Genomic DNA, 19,144 nt, shown 5'->3' on the forward strand with positions numbered 1-19,144 from the left:
AACCTTGCATCTCAATGTTATGGTACAGACATGTTAAGCTGCGCATACACTGTACAATATCATTGCACCCAGCTACAGCTCTGTATACTACAGTACACAACACTGTATATTATATGATGCAGGAGGCAGTTAACCTATGGTGTACTGTTTCAGCCTGAAACTCGGCCCGATCCAAAAAATTCTCGCACTACTGGAAAATCGGCCCAAAAAGGACAAAAAGTTGTACAGGCTTTAGATTTCATAGCATAAAACCAAATGATTTAGATAAAGCTTAGGAGAAGGCACTGCTGTAAGACACTTCCAAAACCATCTATTCTAGGTTCTAAATCAGGGATCTCCAACCAGTTGACCTATGGTGTACTGTTACTGGACCATCCATCCATTTTCTAACATGCGTAATCCCAAATGTGGTTGCCAGGGGTGCTGGTGCCCATCTCTTTCATCTGCCAATGGGTGAGAGGTGGGGTACATCGAGAGGTCGCCAGTCCATTGCAGGGCAACATAGAGACAAACAGGACAAACAAACCACTGCCAAACACACTCACACCGGAGGAGAATTTAGAGAAGCCAATTAAGCTAACTGTCATGTTTTTGGACTGGGAGGAAGCCAGAGTACCCGGAGAGAACCCATGCATGTTCAGGGAAAACATGCAAACTCCATGCAGAAAGAGAATCGAACCCAGAACCTTCTTGCTGCAAGGCAGCAGTACTACCCACTGTGCCAATGAGCACCCAATTACTGGACCAATGAACGATCAATTCATATGTGGAGTAGTTTCTACAGTGTTGATGAGTGGAGCATGAAACCAGTTTATTTGAAAAAAAAAAAAAAGGGTGCAGGAGTACAAGCGGTCAAGCTAACCAGATGGTTTTTACTTTGAAGCGTCTACATCATTTCACTCTTTTTTCCTGTAAGTCAGTATTAGAAAGAAATGACCATACATTTTAGAGACAGTACTTTTGCTTTTGAAAGAGAAAACTCAGGAAACCAATAAGGGATCATAAATTTATTTCATCTTACTTTTAGATGTAACAGAAATGAGCTACAAAAATTAGATCAGTGCATCTCTGAAAGAAATAGCATAAACGTTTCCTGCTTTGTGTTTTACTGTTGCTTACACTAAATTGTTGTGTTTTCTATAAATGTTGGGAGTTTTTTCTGCTTATTCTACTTAAAATCAATTTTGGGTTTGGACAGAAAACATAAAACAAACCTATACTTATGATTGCTTTAGGCTCACCATCTTTAACCTTTGTATTCTTGGCAATGTTTTCTGTTATGTTTAGCGATGTTCGCTGAAATGAGGTGTTTTCGTATGAAGTGATCATGTTTTTACTTTAACTGTTATGTGTTGGTTAGAGAAAATATTTTTCTACAAACATGATTCCTATCTCCTAACAAATGCTGGGGAAGAGACACAGATGGGTTTGAGACTGTAGCAATCGTTTCAGTTATCAGTTCATCTGAGGACAGCTGAAAATCACGCCACAGTCAGCCACAGACCTCAGCTCATTCATTACAATTACACACAAAAATGTCCAGGCTTAAACAGATAATAGCTCCAAATATTTCAACAATTTGAATATTCCTCAGTTCAGCAAAGCGAGGAGTTGTACAAACTTTCCTTTTTGAATTGCATAAATCTAAAAGGAAAATCCCATCTCACCTGTTCAAATTCATTTCTTTGAAATTCTTCAAACCCAAACATGTCCAAGATACCAATTTCCATAGCGGGATCACTGGAAGGGATAAAACAATAACAAAACACAAAATAAAACATACAATTAATAAACAACACAGCTTATTATCTATCAGTTTGAGTTTGTTGTGATGCTCCACCAGCAGTCAGACATGTTAGGGTGTATATGCAGCAAAATCAGAAAGAATGGGAGAGCCGTGAATGTGTGGTTGACAAATTTATTATATGTAGTGGTATGTGTGTAAACAAGGCAAGGCACAAACACATTCCAGAAGATGCAGTGTGGGTTTGGTGTCGGGGTGTGATAAGGCTCCACAACAAGCAAACTAAGGATCCCATGACCTCCACCTGGGAGTGTTTGTGTCTTGTTTTTTTTTTTATTTTTTTAGTGTGTTTTGTAAGACCTCCAAGCTGTCTGGACCTTGGGTGTGTCTGCTTGTTACATTTTCACTTGCATTTCTAATCATTGACGTAATGTATGCAAAGTATTAAAAACTTTCACCCTGCATTGATGCAGCATTTCAATAGTGTTAGACACATGACGATTGGTTTTCACTGGAAGTTTAGAATTTTTTTGTTATGATAATTTAAACATACATAGCACTTACCCAATGATATCTTCCTGCCCTTGAAGGTAGTCGTTGATGCTGTTGACTAAATAGTAGAAGAGGCGTCCGTAGATGGATTTAGCAAGCTGGTCCCTGTACTGCTCTGCCATCTCTACTGTGTGGCATCTAGTAATCACATCCCCTGAAAAAACAAGGCCATAGATTATATCTGGCCCTTTCAGAATTAACATTTCTGTTACGTGTTTTATTCAACTTCTATTAAATAAGGGCAGCTGAAACTGTCACATTCATTCCTTTATGTAAAGCCACTCCTGGACCAGAGAAATGTGAAAAGCTACTTCACTGGGAACAAAAAGGACTTGGCTTTCCCCCCCAAGGACCAAAGAAAATGTTCAATTTGCTTTGGGAATCAAGATCCAAGAATCCAAGCAACTTAAGATAATGTGACGTTTCCACTTAAGGTATTATATCATCTACTGGTGTTGGTCCCTGTGTTTTATTAAGCTTAATGTCAGTGCAGCTATCTTTCATGGAATTTGAGAGAATGTCATGCCTCCTGAAAAGAAGAACCAGAGGATATCGAACTCCACCACTGTGACCAATGCGGTTATATATGCAATAGAAACCCCTGCAAATACTGAGTGCATGTTACTGTAAAGTTCAAGGAAGTAACTTTAAGAGGGCATACGTACATTTCTGTACAAAAGTGTTCCTTATTGTGCATTTGAAATACTGACATTTTCTAAGAATTCTTAGATTCTTGGTTTTGCTTCAAAAACATATTTTCTGGAAGATTCCTTTTAAATACATTCACATTCATTGGCTCAACTTTCTATTATATAATATATTAATTATAGGGCTGAAATAATTAATTGGATTAATCTTGATTAATCGATTACTGAAATAATCATCAACTAATTTAGTAATCGATTACTTGTTAAGTGGAAAATATAGACTGTAAAATGTGTCTATAGCTGACAGAGTGACCCACTTAGAGCAGCATCTATACCTAAATTGTAAAAAAAAAAAATATATATATGCATTTTGCATTTAAGGTTAAAAAGTCTGTAAATATCCTCTATCCAGAACTCCTCATGTGGAAAGGTTTGACTTTCACCTGGTTTAATTTCAATAAAAAGTCTTCTTTAAGGAACCGTTGGCTATCTGATTTTATTTCGAAGGATGAATTCATTTGTAAAATAATCATTAGTTGCAGCCCTACTAATTACTTACAGAATTGTGGGGAGAAAACATTAACAATTAGCCATATTATGAAACAAGGGCTTTTTATTTAACTTCTAACTAATTTTCTTTCTTTTTTTAAATTAGCAATTTAAACTAAAATAAACTTGTTTTACTTTTGTATTTAAGTCTCTACTCTAGTCTATTTTCAAAAATAACTTTTAAAATTCAATTCTCCCATGGGCAGATTGTTTGCTGCCTGTATGCATAAAATTAAAATAAAACAAATATTTTATTTTGCTTTACATTAACAAGAACCAAAGTAAATCAGATTAAGTATTGCTTTATAAACCCCCTAAAGAGAGCGACCTTTTATATACTTAAATCACATAAATAAGGTGTCTTTGTAAAAAACAATGACTGTTATGCAAAATGCCAAATGATGCAGGATAAACTTTATCAACTTTAACTGAACACTACAATTTATGAATTGGATAAGATGATCTAAGCACTTCTCTCTGAGGTAAAATGTAAGCTGATTCTCTGGAAGAGTGAGCTTACTTGGCAACAAAAATAATCATTTAAGCCACATCTTTGTTTTTCAAGGGATAATGGTTTGACAAAAAAATAAATATTTGTGCTGTTAATTTATGCAATGTTTAAATCATAAAAAAACATGTCACATTATATTGTGATCTGTGGGGATTTGGATTTATGTTTTCTTTATAATCTATATTCTTGTTCACTATGTATTATATCAGTTACTTTCCCCAATTTCCTCATTTCAGCTTCAGTTGTTCGCCATTTTATTTCTCCAGCCTAAATGTCTCTCAGTTAATCAGCTTTTGGTTACGCCATTTTGTTTTCTTTTCCTCTTCTGGTAATGTATTATTTCTGATTCACCTCTTGAATTTATATTTTATTTTTGAGTTGGTTGGTTTACATTTATTAGCCTGACTCTTGCCTCCTTCCTCCATTTGGGTTCTGCTTTGAAACATTTCATGAGTATTGTATATTAAACTTCAGTATTCATGCAATATGTTTATACGTAATGTTTGTATGCTGTGAGTGTGATATCGAATGCCTTCCTTGTGCACACAATCTGAGTCAATATATCAGTTTCCTGTGTCATGGATGTTGTTTTAACCCTAACAACCTATCTACACCTTTTTGCAACAATCAAATACTTCTTTAAATAGGCTTTTTTTCATTTTAGGAAAAACGGAAATCTCTTTAGGTGCATGGCTTGCAAAACTGTAGGACAGTCCATGCACGCTGATTTATTTATATATATATATATATATATATATATATATATATATATATATATATATATATATATATATATAAAGTGAGAGATATGTTTGTTTTCAGCAACAAAAAAAGTAAAAATTTGTTCAATGTTAAGCAAGTTAAAGTTGATCAAAATTAATTCTGTGCCTGATTAGCACATTACACTCAGCAGAGCTGTCGACCACCCCAAGATGGCGCCACCAAATCACGTCAGCGCCCATAGGCGTAAGCAATCGATGTGCGGTCTGCTCATATTATGTCTATGTAACAAAGTGCCTACACAGTCTGCCATCTTAAAAGTACAGATGCTAGCGAGGGATAAAATACTTTTAAAGTGCGAAAAAACATCATGTTTCCCATTGCTGGTAGTTAAGTATGATTGAGAGGCAGCAGTGAAGATTATTTTGGGATGATAACCCAACAAATGAAAGTTTGCACAAATGAAGTCCCATCAATATGCAAGCAGCACCACAAGAAAGCAAAAACAAGAGAAATTAAAAGATTGTAAAATGGAGAAATAAAAAAAAAACTAAGATAAACATAGAGCAAGCCTTCTCCAGGTGGAAGGAGCTAATGAAGGAGAAAGTTTTTAAAAGGGACACTGAAGTCGCCGTGCTTCTCCTTGATGTGTAAGTGAACCGTACTGCCTAAATTAGTGTAAAGCTAACTTTTACTATTTGGTTTAATTAGACAGTGTCGCTCCTTACTATAGAGAACATAACTGCAAACATAAACTAGAATTGTGGGTTTACATGAATTTAGTAGCTTTCAAAGCTGCTGTTAACACTAGCTTTTGTTACTGTAAATGCCAGCTTGTAGACTTCAACTCACTTCAGATGTCATGGTTACATCTGCATTAATTTTTTTGGCAGTGACGCAGGATAGTGTTTGTTTGAATGAAATACACTCCATTTCACTTCAAGATAGCAGTCCACACCTTTAAAGTAATACAGTGTATTGGTGGGAATTATAAAACTATATATAAAACAGTGGTGTTTGTATTTTATTCTAACAAAAATGCCATGTGGAAAAATAACAACACCAGTCTCAATAATCAGTGAAAAAAAAGTCGGCAATTGGCATTACATCAACTAAACACTTAAAACTTCTGATGATTAGAAGGGCTCTCTGTCACCACCCTAATCATCTACAGATTCTCCATCAGATCCAGTCAGTGCTTTGGCCGGCCAACTCCAAAATACCCATTTTACTTACATTCAGGAGAAAATTGTCGGTAAGGTTAATACATTAAATGTAAATATGCCAGGGAGTACAATATGACATTTTTTAGCTTTACTTACTTAAGCAAGAGTACTTAGGTTGTCTGAAGAGAACAGGAAGTGCTCAGACTACTGTTGACCAATAAGATCAGCTCTAGCATTTATGGTTTCTTTAGTATCAGACATATTTCCTTCCATCAAAATTAAAACCTGAATAAAACACTGATAAAGGATGTTCGTTCAATACCTTTGATGTACTGAACGTCAGAGGTGAGGGCAGTGCTTAGATCATTAGCTGACACCTGCAACAATCCAGCAACTAGGAAGAGGACAAGAGAGAGAAAAAACAACAGGATGAAAACCTGAAAATAACAGCATTAAAAATAATGGAGAATCTAAAAGGTAAATCTGATAACCTTCCAGACCCCAGTGTGCTGTGATGATGACGCTCCGCTATAGTAACAGGACAACAATTAAGCCGTGCTACAGCTGATTCCTGCTCAACTGATGGGAAGAGCTGACAGCGATTACTCATCATTCTACTTGTGAGCATAATCCATAAACAAGTGGCACAAACAGGTGACGGCAAACCCAGAAACACTTTCCTGACATCACCAGCCATGACTTCACATCTCCCTGACAACGGCTTACTCTTTCCCGTCTGGACGATGACGCTGCTGTTTACCACTTTGTAAAGGGTCGGGGGTCGCACGAGCACAGGGAATAAGTGAGTAATGGCAAAATAAGGCTGCGAAAATAAGAGGCTCTAACAGGGGGAGTATACCTCACACACTTTTAGACAGCTGCTGGTTGCCAAACATGTGACTGTCTAGCCCTTAGCTATGTCTAAACTAGATGTTCAAGGGGAAAAGTGAGAGTGGAGCAAGATAAGGAAGCATGAGGGGTTCCACTCTCACAGTGAGTAAGGTTTTAGAGGAAATTAGGTAATGAGGGTCCAGCTGTGACAGAAGTACAGACCTCTATCCAGCAGCTGCAAGTCAGAAGGGAAGGCTGAATTGGTATCTTTCAGGGCAGTGAAACGCAGGTCGCCAATATGGAGAACAGCGGAGAGCAGCGTGAATACCGAGTCAACCTCCTAGATAAAAAAAAAGAAAAGAAAAGGGGGGGGAGTTAAGGAATAATGGAGTACAAAGAAAGTAATATTTGAAAGGTTCACATTTCAGATTTTGTGTGCAATGAATCAGATTCATACATTAAAAAAAACATATTTTGAACATTTCAAATTTCCCTTGTTTATACTTTGTGCTGCAGAAATTCAATGGAATAAACTGCTATCCTAAAGCTTTAGAAATAGTTTCATAAAGGTTTCCAGATTAAAGAACAGTTTTTTTTCAACCTTGGTATTTATTTATTAATCTGTTGCATTTTGAGATATCTAACCCTATTTTTAAAATATTTCACAGGTCAGGTAGGAATTATACAGGGGCTTGCTTTATATTTAGATGGGTTAAAGTGGAAAGATTTCAATTCTTATTTGAAAATTGCATTTTTCTAGGAATAGACATGTTTATTTGATATCTAAATTTTCTTCAATTTTCTGAAAAAAATAGTTTATGTTGCTATAAACAAAAACAAAAGGAGAACCAAAGCTATTGCAATTGTCTGGATCTATAGTGTCTAATTTTCTCTCTTCTTGCCCTTCTCCCCTGTCACACTCTCCCTCATTCATTGCCCTCTAACAGAGGGAAAACCCCACTTTATGCTTTCCTGTGAATATCTGAGAGGGGGATCGCTGGATAGGAAGGTGTGTGCAAGTAAGCATGTGTGAATACATTTGTGTGTGTGCACTCTCTCAGAACAGGATATTGGAGCTGATACTTCGGAGATAAACACAAGCATTAGTCTCTGTCTGACACTCGATACACGGAGCGACTCCCCCCCCCTCCCATGAGCACAGAGGACAAGAAGAAGAGAGAGGGTGAGCAAAGCAGTGATATAAGAAGCGTTAATGACGATTGACCCTTGGGGCCAGACTGGGAGTCGTGTCTTGATGAGAGCTTAGACAGAGACCAATGGGTGGTCCATCACTTCTGCTAACACTCTCCCACTCCTTTCTGTCTACCTTACTGTCTTTTTCAGTTGATTAGTACTGTTGTATGATAACACCAATATCCATTGCTGTATTCATTTGTCCCTTATGCCATACCAGCATGCATTGGTTGTTGCTGGAATAAAAGATGAGACAATGGACAATCCACTGCTGATAAATCGGTATCTAAGAATACAACCTGATAATACAGGCTCGCTATATTAATTTCTGTTTAAGATAATTTTAGATCTTTGCATAGATACTTGATTTTTTATGAGGTGCCTTGAAACATTTGAAGTTTCCAGTGGCTTCTCATCTGTCAGCTGTCCAGTTTTGGGAGGACAATCCTTGTTATAACATTTCCTGAATTTCTATATTTCATTTATATCAGACATTTTCTGGTCTTACCATTTAAAATGTTTGATTGGACATAAAGACAAACAATCAATTTCAACCTAATTGCCTGCTGGACTAACAAACATAAAAACCTAAGATGCATCCAGGAAAAAAATGCTGCAATAGTTTATTTCAGTAATTATATTTGACAGAATATATATATTGAATTGAATAGATTTGTTGCATACAAATATTCTATTTCAGCAAAAAAAGTTTCTGGCCAGATAAGAAATGTATCTCTTATATAGCGGTTTACCAGTTTTACTATAGAAAATGAAGTACTCAAAAATAATGATCTTTTCAATGATATTCTGCTTTAAGGAGATGCACCAATTAGGCACTTCTGACTCAAACATGTTTGATATGTAGACTTTTTTTTTTGTTCGTCTACGTATTTGTTCAAAGAAAACCTGCAGATCTCTGACCTGTTTATTAAAGCCCAGGGCTCGCAGGGCTTGTTTGACTCCAACCAGAAGCTCCCTGCTCTGAGCAGAAGCTGGGGCTACAGGAGGGCTTACACCCAGAGTTCCTGCATTAAGATATCTGTTGATAAAGACGTGGAAGGAAGCAACATTAAGAAATGTTTTAACATGCACAAATACATCTGAGAAAACGTTAGTCAGTATTTTAAGTTTCCCAGCTTAATCCATTATCTTAAATATCAACAGTTCTTTTTTTTTTTTTTTTTATAAAACCATTTTAACCTTTTATCTTTTTTCATTAAATGTGTTATTATTTATTCAAGACAACATACCTATGAGCCAGGACATTATTAAGATAAAGTTCACTCTTCTCCTCAGGGGAGAGGCCTTCAGCCATCAGATGGAAGATTTGAAAGTTCTGATGCTGGGGCGGCAGGTGAACCACACGGGTCTTCTCCAGCATGTAGGTGGACACATGGGCTTGGACATGACACATGAGGTTTATGTCAGTACATATAACTATGATAATTATTAATGAAACTGTATATTTGTAGTTTTTGTTTAATGGCAGGTATTAAAACAGTTAAAGCTAAAAATAAACAACAGGGGAAAATATAGAAATGGAGCAATGAAAACAAAAATAGCTTAAAAAGATTTTTTTTAGCTGTTACTGCATCCTAGTGGTGATTCTCAACCATTACATGTTTCAGAGGGAAACTAATTTAGTGGTTTTCAAAAATGCAAACTTTTCCACATTCTCTATGTTGGAACATTCAATTTGAACAACGTTTTTTGCCAGAGAGAAATGCGCAACAGTAAATTCTTTGAAGTGGAATAAAATTAAACTTTCTCTTGGTGTAAACATCAATAGGTCAGGTATTTGAATAGGACTGAACCTCTGCTCTAGATTCAAGTCCATTACAAAGGCCCAAAAAATTAAATCTAAATAAGTCATTTTTGATTAAAACAATTTTTTCTTAAACTGAGGAGGGAAATGAGACACTTTGCAAATGGAACAAGACTATTTACAATCACAATAAGAAAAAAAACTATGCATTGTCTTATTTCAAGTGCGTATTATCTAATTGTCTTATTTTAGGAGCAAAAAGTCTAAATCCACAGGCAACTCATCTTAATAACCTGCTCAAAGCAAGGTTAAATACTTTTAATGCAAGACGTTTTTACTTATTTCTAGATCATTTTTGCAGCACATTCTGTAACAGTGTATAACGGGACCATCTTTAAATTCTCATTCAAAAACTATAAGGTGAAATGTTGCATATTTATCACTCCTTTATAAAACACAATTTTTTTCACCATAGCTTCCTCTCTAATGAGTGCTCTTCTTACAAAGTATGCTAGTTTAGGTAAACTCTCATGTTGTAATTGTTTTATAACTGTGCCCTACTGTATATATGTTTAGATAATGGGTTAAAAGGTGCTCAGGAATCAGTAAAATATAATTTCTTTAGATTTGTGAATAATTTTCAATCAGGACTTTTGAGCTGTATTCCTTGGTTTGAATGACTTATATGTATTCGATGGCTGTCACAGAACAACTGCATGGTGATTTAAATAACACAGGTGACGGATAAGGAGATTTTGAAGGTTATTTTTGACTGAGAATGGATAATCATGAGGAGTTCAAAGTAAAGAGAGAAATGTAATATTTTCCTTCCATTTTACAGTCATGCATTGAGCAATACAAGATAAATATAAAAATATTATTATTACTATCATTAATATCATGTTTTTTTAAATAATTTACAAAATCTAAGGAGAAAAAATTAAAAAAAAAAATTAAAGTGAAATGAAATCATGCCTAAGAATGATAGAGCCAACTCTCATAAGGTTTTTTTTCTTTATATGAATAAAAAAAGGCTTTTAATTTATAGTCAGTCCATTCAGACTTAGTACTATGCATCCAGAAGTGTATGTTGCATTACCTCTCAGTATTGTCCTTTGTTTCTCACAGAACTGGATTGTTAGCAGCTTAATAAAACGGCTTGAGTTAGTGTTCCTTGGAGTCTTTGCGTGGCCAAAGGCTTCCAGAACACAGTTTACCTGTACATGTCAACAAAGAGCTCAAATTAGGCTTTGCATTAACTTTCATTGCAACACAATGCTTAACACACTTGAATGAAAAACAATGACAAAAAATCTAAAAAAAAAATAAAAACAAAAACAAGGTTTAAGTGTTATTTTCAGGATTGGGCTATAGAAAGTGTTGAAAATACGTACAAATTAATGGAAGGAAGACATGGTCCTAACTACAAATAGCATGATGAATGTGTGGGTGCAATTTTTTATGTGACCCATTTAGGACGGTTTTCTATATATTTACTAACCTTCTGAGGAACAATAGGCCTTATGGGAACCAAAAGGTTGTCCTATGCAGACCCTCTTTTATAACCTTATAAAGTAAGTTTATAGAGGAATGGTGTGAATTAACCTTAGTTTAAGTTTAGGATTAGAAATATACTGATAATAACTAGCACTAGGCTAAATATCAATATAAATATATGAAGAAAAAAAAAAAAACTAAGCAATGTCTCAATTCCTATTTCCAACCACTAGGTGCCAGTAAAAGTCTATTCCGTGAGACTTATTCTGCATCACAGAATGAAAATGTTGACCCAGATATTGCCTACATAACAATCAGACAAGAGCACTCTGTGGTTGCACTGATTTTTTATTTCATAAGAGCAAAAGCAGACTAGTGAGTCGCCCATTGTGAGTATGAACCTCAACGACTAGAAACAGAAAAAAGGCATAATACAGTATGCTAAGTGGTGACTTTTAGGATGAATTTTCAGGAGTTTTAAACAATAGTACTGATGTTGAACTCAGAGTGTGGTCTGCTTTTCCTTCAATCAAGCAAAGGAAATAAGTAACGCATAAGTAAGTGTATTGACATCAAAGAGTAAAAAAAGCTTTAACTGTGTATATCAAAGGCATACAGAAAATATTGCATATCACTACGTATATACAAACATATATATATATATATATATATATATATATATATATATATATATATATATATATATATATATATATATAAATTCCAAGTATGCAAGCATGTAGGGCAGGCAGGGGAACTCACAGTAGGGATTTCTCAGTGAAAACCACAGAGAAGAAGAAAAATGTCATCTGATATGATATTAACAGTCATATCATTGACACACCTCTTTCATTACAGTGTGTGTTATGGAATCATGTAGCCTACAGTGAACCGCTATTTGACTATCTTCTCAATAATTTTGCAGTCAGCCACATTCCACTTACGTGTTTCATTCTGGGCTCTAACCCAAAGCCTTTGGGGTTGGAGCGAGCTGTCAAGTGTCTCACAATGTGCTTACATGCCTCAGTTTTCCCAGAACCACTCTCACCACTGAAATGACAGAAAGAGACAATCTTCTGTCAAAGTCTTTCATGCAGTGCTGTGCAAAGATTTTCATTGCTTTTTTTTTTAAATACACATTGTACAGATTAACAACAATTGTAAATAATTGCCGTTTAGATTATATCTGATAGATCAGCCAAAATAATTTCCCCATTGTAAAAGTGAGGAAAAATGAGTTATGTTTTTTAAAAAACTCTTTTCGAATTTAATGCAATCTCTTTCCTTCAGAATCCACCACTGACTAATTTAAAGTCGGTCTAAATCAAGCAGTTTTTTTAAAGGCCTCAGAGGTTTGTTAAATAACATCACTTTAAAAACAGCATCATGTAGAAACAATCATATAGAGGCACAGACTAGAGATGTGAAGTTAAAACACCTTTAGTATAGCATCCCAAGCTTTTAACATCTTACAATGTTTCGTTCAGTCAACCAAAATGGGAAAAGGATTCCCACTTCTACAAACTACAAACCTGATCTGGTAGGTTAGAAAAGTAAACCATATCAATATATAAGTAAAACACAATGTTTTATGAAAAAAAAAACAACAAACAAAACAAATCTCACACTTTAAAACAACATCCACAACATGATGGTGGCTGCATCATGCTGCACGGATGTCTCTTAATCTGGGAATTAAACTTCTCAGACCTGATGGGAATTTGATTGAAGATAAATTAATGGTTCTGAAAAAAAACAAAAAAAAAAACAGGGACATATCTAGGGGGGGTCACTCCCCCTGGGATTTGATTTTATACCCCTGAAAGAAGCAGTTATTTACTAAACCTGAAGGTTGCAGCAGTGATACCATGGTGTGGAATATTATCAAAAAAAGCTGAACACATATAACTGTAGTATTTTTTTTCTCAACAATATACTAGAAATAAAGAGGACTGTGTTCTTGTATGAATTAGTTCTTTGGTTTTTTAGGGGACAGTTTATCTCTGCAGTCACCTTGGAGTCTTCTCTAAAGACAACAAACATTTATCAAGCCATTTAATGTATATATCATGTCGAACCATGAAATGATTTAAATGGCACTAATGCATAAATATCTTGATTAACAAGGACCCTACTGAAACTCTATTTTTTTGAAAATCAAGAAAACTTTCATTTTCCTGCTGCTTTGTTTTGATCAGTCTACATTGACGGTAAAATGTTTTTGGCCCCTATCATTTTTCAGCCACCTCTCAGTGCATATTGGTCCCTGCCTGGACACCCCTGTGAGAATTTTCTAAAACTGCCACTGCTTCAAACAAGATGTTGAAATGGCATATTGTTTTAATTTCTATCTGTTTAATGTTTGACTGTGTTGATATTCTTCACTAAAGAGAAAAAAGGATAGGGAGGAAAACTAAGTTCCTCTTTGGGCCAAGCAGCACAAAGAGCAGTGAAAAGGGAGACAGGGGTAGAGCTGGTACTAAGAACTGGATATGCTTTAAAAATTAGATGTTTAATGAAAGATAGTTGAAGTACCTGCTGCTGTTGTTGTTTAATACCCACAAACCCACCTAGAAATTCTAACTCTAGACCCTGCGTCGGCTCTTTAGTATAGCTAGTATATAGCTGTTCTGTAGAGCACAAGAAAACCTTTTCTGACTGGTTAAAAAAAAAAAAACTCTTTAAGGTAATTACAAGCATGTCTCTGTAGTCTGTGATATCAATATGTATGGATCTGCTAGTCTATATTAAATTTAAAACATTCTTTTTTCTTGTAATTTTCTTAATCCTTTTTTTTTCTCCCACAACAGCCACATCTAACCTCAAATGGAGCTTTGTGTACATTTAAGAACAGTAGGTGTGGGATGTAAGTCATCTGTCCTTAATGTTAATTTTCCCAACCCACCAGACATTCCCCCCCAGGGACCCCCCACTCAATGTTTTCCACCTACTCCTCCTGACATCAGATTACAAAGACAGACCGCACACTTTTGCGCCTAGATTGTTCGTTCATTTTCTGTTGACTTGGCATTGGGGATGACATAAGGCTCCCTTACACTGTATGCTTTGATACTTTCTGCACACAGGGAGATCAGACATGCATAGTAGCACCAAGCAGATGGCTTGGGAAGGTCAGAAACCCTCACTAAAGACTGCAGCACGCTTTCAGTGAGCTGGTGGGATGTGCATGTTATCCTACTACTCAAAGTCCAAAGGTCTTTTTGCTATCTTTTCATTTAACAGTTTTTATTAGATTTTAAGGGCAATTTGTTAGAGCACTTGCCCCAGGAGGGATCTGGGCCATTGATTGTAGAAGCAGAGGAGTGTGTACATGTATGTGTACTTTGGCATGTATGTGTGTCTGGTTGGGCTTATTGTTGGTCCATGTATTGCTTTGTTGCCAAAAGTGAAACCAGAGAAGCAGAGATAAAGGGCAAGGAAGGGTCTGAGAAAATGGAAACGTGTGCACACGCGGGTGCACAGCGCAATGTCACTGTGAGTGTGTTTGTATGTGTAAGTGAGATGGATAGCCTGTGGCCAGGGCGCATTAACTCTCTGCCAGACTGGTTACGACTCAGTGGGAATGTCACTGGAGAGCCGGAACAGGATTTAATTGCAATCAGGGTGCAACGTCGGTCCAGTCGAGGGCAAAGAGCGCAGATCTGCAACCCTTCCAACAAACATCCATCTCTGCAAACGCTGAACAGGTCTACAGCTCGGTTTGGGCACAGAGCTATTAATCTTTCTGAAAGTGTTTAACAGGTGTGCAGCTGAGGGAGGTGGGTAAAACACATGGGCAACTTGCCAATTCTTTACACAACAATTTAGCTCTAAAAATGCCACAGCACTTTTGATCTCACGTAGAATGCCTTTTAAAAGTATTCACACCTCACACTCTAGACTTTTTCACGTTATCACATTACAGCTGTAAATATTAATTTACATCCATAGGGAATTCACATGATCTCTTAACACAAGGTATAATAAGTATGTTATGTTTTAGAATATGGTTCCTCAAGGATTTGAAATCTGAAAAGTACGGCACAAATTTGTTATCTGTCTTTACTTTGATACCCCAAATTAAAATCCAGTTTACCAAATGCCTTGTACTGAGAACACTTAAATAAACTACCCTGAAAAGCAATCTTTTACTTGCTACAGTTTTTAGTTGTTTTTTTTTCATTTACAGTCTGATATTGTCATGATATTGGTGCTGAAGGGTGGCTTGATTGTTTATTTCATTGAAGTGTCGACTGCTGGGCCGCTAACTGGACCTCAAAGAATTTTTTGAAATAGTCGATAAATTGAGTTTTCAATTCATATAGTATCAACTGGCTCTTTTATTAAAGGTTACTTTATACTTTTATACTTTAAGTAGGTTTTGCAGCACATAATTTTACACTTTTCCTTGAGGAAAGAGGTCAAGTTGATACTTCAACTTTAACACTGCAGTATCTATACTTAAGTAACAAATGTGTGTACTTTTGACAACACTGCCGGTGAGGCAGGCGGGGGGAAGCACAGTGTCCAGGCTGCCATTACCAGGTCAGGTTTGGTCGCTCCGGAGCTGATGGCTTGGTTCGAGTGCCTGGTGTGTTTCGAGTATGTGTTGCAATGTAGTCGACCAAAATCCCAGACGATTGTGAAATCCCCCCGGACATTTTTTTATGTGTGAAAAGTAGGACATATCCGTGAAAAAGAGGACGTCTGGTCATTCTATCATATCAACAATTTTTATGTTTCAGTGAGTGAGTGCTTGTTGCTATGATGCGTCTTGCTCAGCAGCATGCTCGCTTGTAAACCATCCTAATCAGTGCACAGCTCATCTAAATATTCATGAGCATACCATAAAAGGAAGAAAACCTGTCGTTTTAACCAGGCTTGGATTAGGGCTCATAGAACAGCAAATATGCCATTTTCAGTCCAACCAATGTTACACACCCTATCAGAGACCTTAAGGGCCAGCACCAAATACCGTATAGAATCATTCTATGAGTCCTTTAAGAAAATCATCACCATATCATGATGCAAATATCAATAGATTTCATCTAGGGGGTGGTGTGTTCAGGTTTCTTTTAGCAACACTCTTTTGGAGTCCAGAGAGTTACATTTTGTTCTCATGGGAAAACAACACCTTCTTCCACAAAATAGCAATTCACCCTACATGCTTTGTGACATCAATTTCAATAGAACTGCTTATGGCTTTGTCTCATCTTTATTTTCAAAAGTCTTCCAAAAGGGGAAGATTTCCTAAGTGCATGACGAAGAGATTATTTTTGGATGGATTATCTAACTGAAGCAGCTCATTTCATAGTCATAGCTTTGCTTTCTTTTTCTATTGTTCGATGACTAAAGATAACCTTTTTATATGTTCAAAGCTTGGGGTGATGCTAAATAACCCAAACCTGCTTTATTGTCTTCACAAATGTATCTTGGACCTGTCTTCTTTCTCTTAGTCTCCATGGTGCCATTGGTTCAGTTTCTGACAAAACTGATGGAAAGGAAAGGCAGGTGTACCTCAGGATAAAACACTGTGGGCGTCTCTCCTGCTGCATCATGTGGAACGCCCTCTCAGCTGAGGAGAAGATGTGAGGCGGAAGGGAAGAGCAGAGGCGACCAGTGGAGCTCAAGTACAACTGACTGACCTAAAAAAAGAGATGGATTCTTTACATACTGCAAGACGTCCACATAACCAGGGAAGGGATCATTTTCTACTAGAGTAAAAGTATACTTGGTAACATTCTCTTAGAGCGTGGGACTGTGTTTAATGATTAAATGAAGTTTACTAACAAAGTAACCATGTAAATAGTTTACATAAACTCAAAATTTCAAATCTATATTGAAGGAATTCAAACTACTCTCTATCACATAATTGCAACATTGGTTTCAGTGACTCTTATAAAATAATACATTAAAAGTCATACTGGTTTTGAATTGGTGTCACTTTAATGTCATTCATGCTATGTAAATTGTGAGCAGATGTAAGTCCCTGGGTGCCCAGGCCAGCAGCAGTGACTGCAGAAAAAAGGGATGGAGGAGGGTTTAGGCACCATGACACCAGAGAAATTGACAGATGGCCAGCAAAACACACATGTTGGGACATATGTCCTTCTCACATTAGCTCTCTTCTGTTCCTCCACACAGGCTTATGTTTTTCTGGGTGTATCTGCTTGGAGAAAGTCCACACAGAGGCACGACAGCCATAGTGGGACAAAGATATTTTCTCCTCTCCTCCTTCATAGCTATGTCTGGGGCTAACAAATTAACTGCCATCATTTGATACATTTTAAAATTAAACATCTGTCTTTCAAAAGTCACAGACACAAATAAAGATTCATTCTTTTTACTGATGCTGTAAAAGAAAAAAGGGATTTTGATTAACTCCCATAGGGTTGTGTCAATATTTGATTTTTTTCTTTCCTGCTGTCTGATTTTTTTTTATATAAAGAAAAAGACTGTAACTGAGCTGGTTTCTGTCTGGGAACAGCTGCTTCTGTGCCTTTTCTCTGGCTAATGCATAGTCAGCTTTATGTTGTGGATTACTAACAGGAAGACTGCATTATTTATTATCTACAAGGTCCATTTGACCCCCTGCTGCCCCAGGTTTTATGCAGGAAACTGATTTCCTTTATAGGATATTACAGCTGTAATACATATTTAATAGAATGTATATTCTGCTGTTCAACAAAGTGTAATTCTGCATATTACCATCTAATTTAAAATATTCTAAAAAACATTTTTTTCACTCAAAAAAATAAAGATATTTTAATAACTTGTGCTTACCAAAGTGGAATAAATAGGCAGCTCTTTGTTTGGATTGATCAGTAGGAGAATATGTCCAATGTAAGTCTAAAAAAGAACAGGAAAATACATTTTAATAGTTAACAAAAAGAAGACTTCATTTATTTATCAGTGATAAAAATAAATAATAAAAGGAAATAATTAAAGTATAAATAATAAATAATAAAAGTAAATAAAAATTCAAAAAAGGGAAGAACACTATTAAACTTTCAACATTTTAGGTGAGTTGTTTGTATACAGCACTTTTGTGGTGATTTAAAATACAAAGCATTTAAGGACCAGATGAGGTATAAACAGAGGGAACAGAGTCACTTAAATTTATTTTTCAGTAAAAATACCTAAAAATTGGTAGAAAAAAAAAAAGTTACACAAAATAATAGAACTAAAATGAAAGGGTTTAGTTTCCCAAAGCTTAAGCTTACTTGGAGCACATGGATTATTCAGCCTTTTTTTCCTCCTATTTCTGTTTATTATTTCTTTGCTCTGTTCTCCTTTGTCCTATTCCACTCCGATAGAAGACTGAATGAAATCAACTACAGAACAAAAAGTAATCAGAGATAGATCATGTCACTATTTTAAAGACATGATTAATGCTGTGCACCAAAATACTTTCTGTGGTTATGCCAAGCAGCAACTCTGCTCAGTGACTTCATTTAAGAGCAAAAAAGTTAAACAGTGAGCAACACAATGCTGTACATCACTGATCTGACTGTTATGTGTAAAATGATCAAAAATAGTAATGATTGGTGCACTTTGTCAGAACATTTTCATTCTTTCTAAATGGATCCTACATGAAATGAACTATTAGCAGAGCTCCGATAGTCTCTTTTATTTATCCACCCATTTGAGTTACTTCCTTCCTTCAGCCTCCACCACTGAGTATAACCCTTCAGTCAACTGTCTATCCAGATTCCAGTAATAGCAGACTATTACAGCTTCCCTACACAGACGACAACTGCAGAGCGATTGAGGAGACTCACATTGATCCACTTCCAGTCTATATAAAACTCTACCTCTAGAGAGGAAGACTTTTAAAAGAATGGAGGAAAGAAATTATAAAAATAGGCTTGCTACTGGGAATGAAGACTTTGCCTTCAGAATATAGTAATGGATTTTTTTTGTTCAGAACTGAATTGATTTGGTTGTTATTCAAAAGACTATGCCTGG

The 19,144-nt window shown here is 36.1% G+C and overlaps 1 protein-coding gene across 5 annotated transcripts in view; it reads right to left on the bottom strand.

Moving 5' to 3' along the window:
• Positions 1-19,144, bottom strand: part of myo16 (myosin XVI) — a 133,959-nt gene that overhangs the window by 42,972 nt on the left and 71,843 nt on the right. For all 5 annotated transcript variants that reach the window (XR_001481802.1, XM_015393166.1, XM_015393168.1 and 2 more), the window contains exons 12-21: positions 17,960-18,025; positions 16,694-16,821; positions 12,121-12,226; positions 10,779-10,896; positions 9,165-9,312; positions 8,836-8,953; positions 6,943-7,060; positions 6,212-6,283; positions 2,309-2,450; positions 1,668-1,740 (exon numbers count right to left, since the gene is read on the bottom strand). Coding sequence is in view for 4 of the 5 variants with exons in the window: in XM_015393166.1 (XP_015248652.1) it covers positions 1,668-1,740; positions 2,309-2,450; positions 6,212-6,283; positions 6,943-7,060; positions 8,836-8,953; positions 9,165-9,312; positions 10,779-10,896; positions 12,121-12,226; positions 16,694-16,821; positions 17,960-18,025 (1,089 nt within the window). In the remaining variant the exon portion in view is untranslated. The remainder of the gene's footprint in view (positions 1-1,667; positions 1,741-2,308; positions 2,451-6,211; positions 6,284-6,942; positions 7,061-8,835; positions 8,954-9,164; positions 9,313-10,778; positions 10,897-12,120; positions 12,227-16,693; positions 16,822-17,959; positions 18,026-19,144) is intronic.

The sequence above is a fragment of the Cyprinodon variegatus genome, unplaced genomic scaffold (assembly GCF_000732505.1).
Source record: "Cyprinodon variegatus isolate N-32 unplaced genomic scaffold, C_variegatus-1.0 Scaffold628, whole genome shotgun sequence".
Classification (NCBI taxonomy): domain Eukaryota; kingdom Metazoa; phylum Chordata; class Actinopteri; order Cyprinodontiformes; family Cyprinodontidae; genus Cyprinodon; species Cyprinodon variegatus.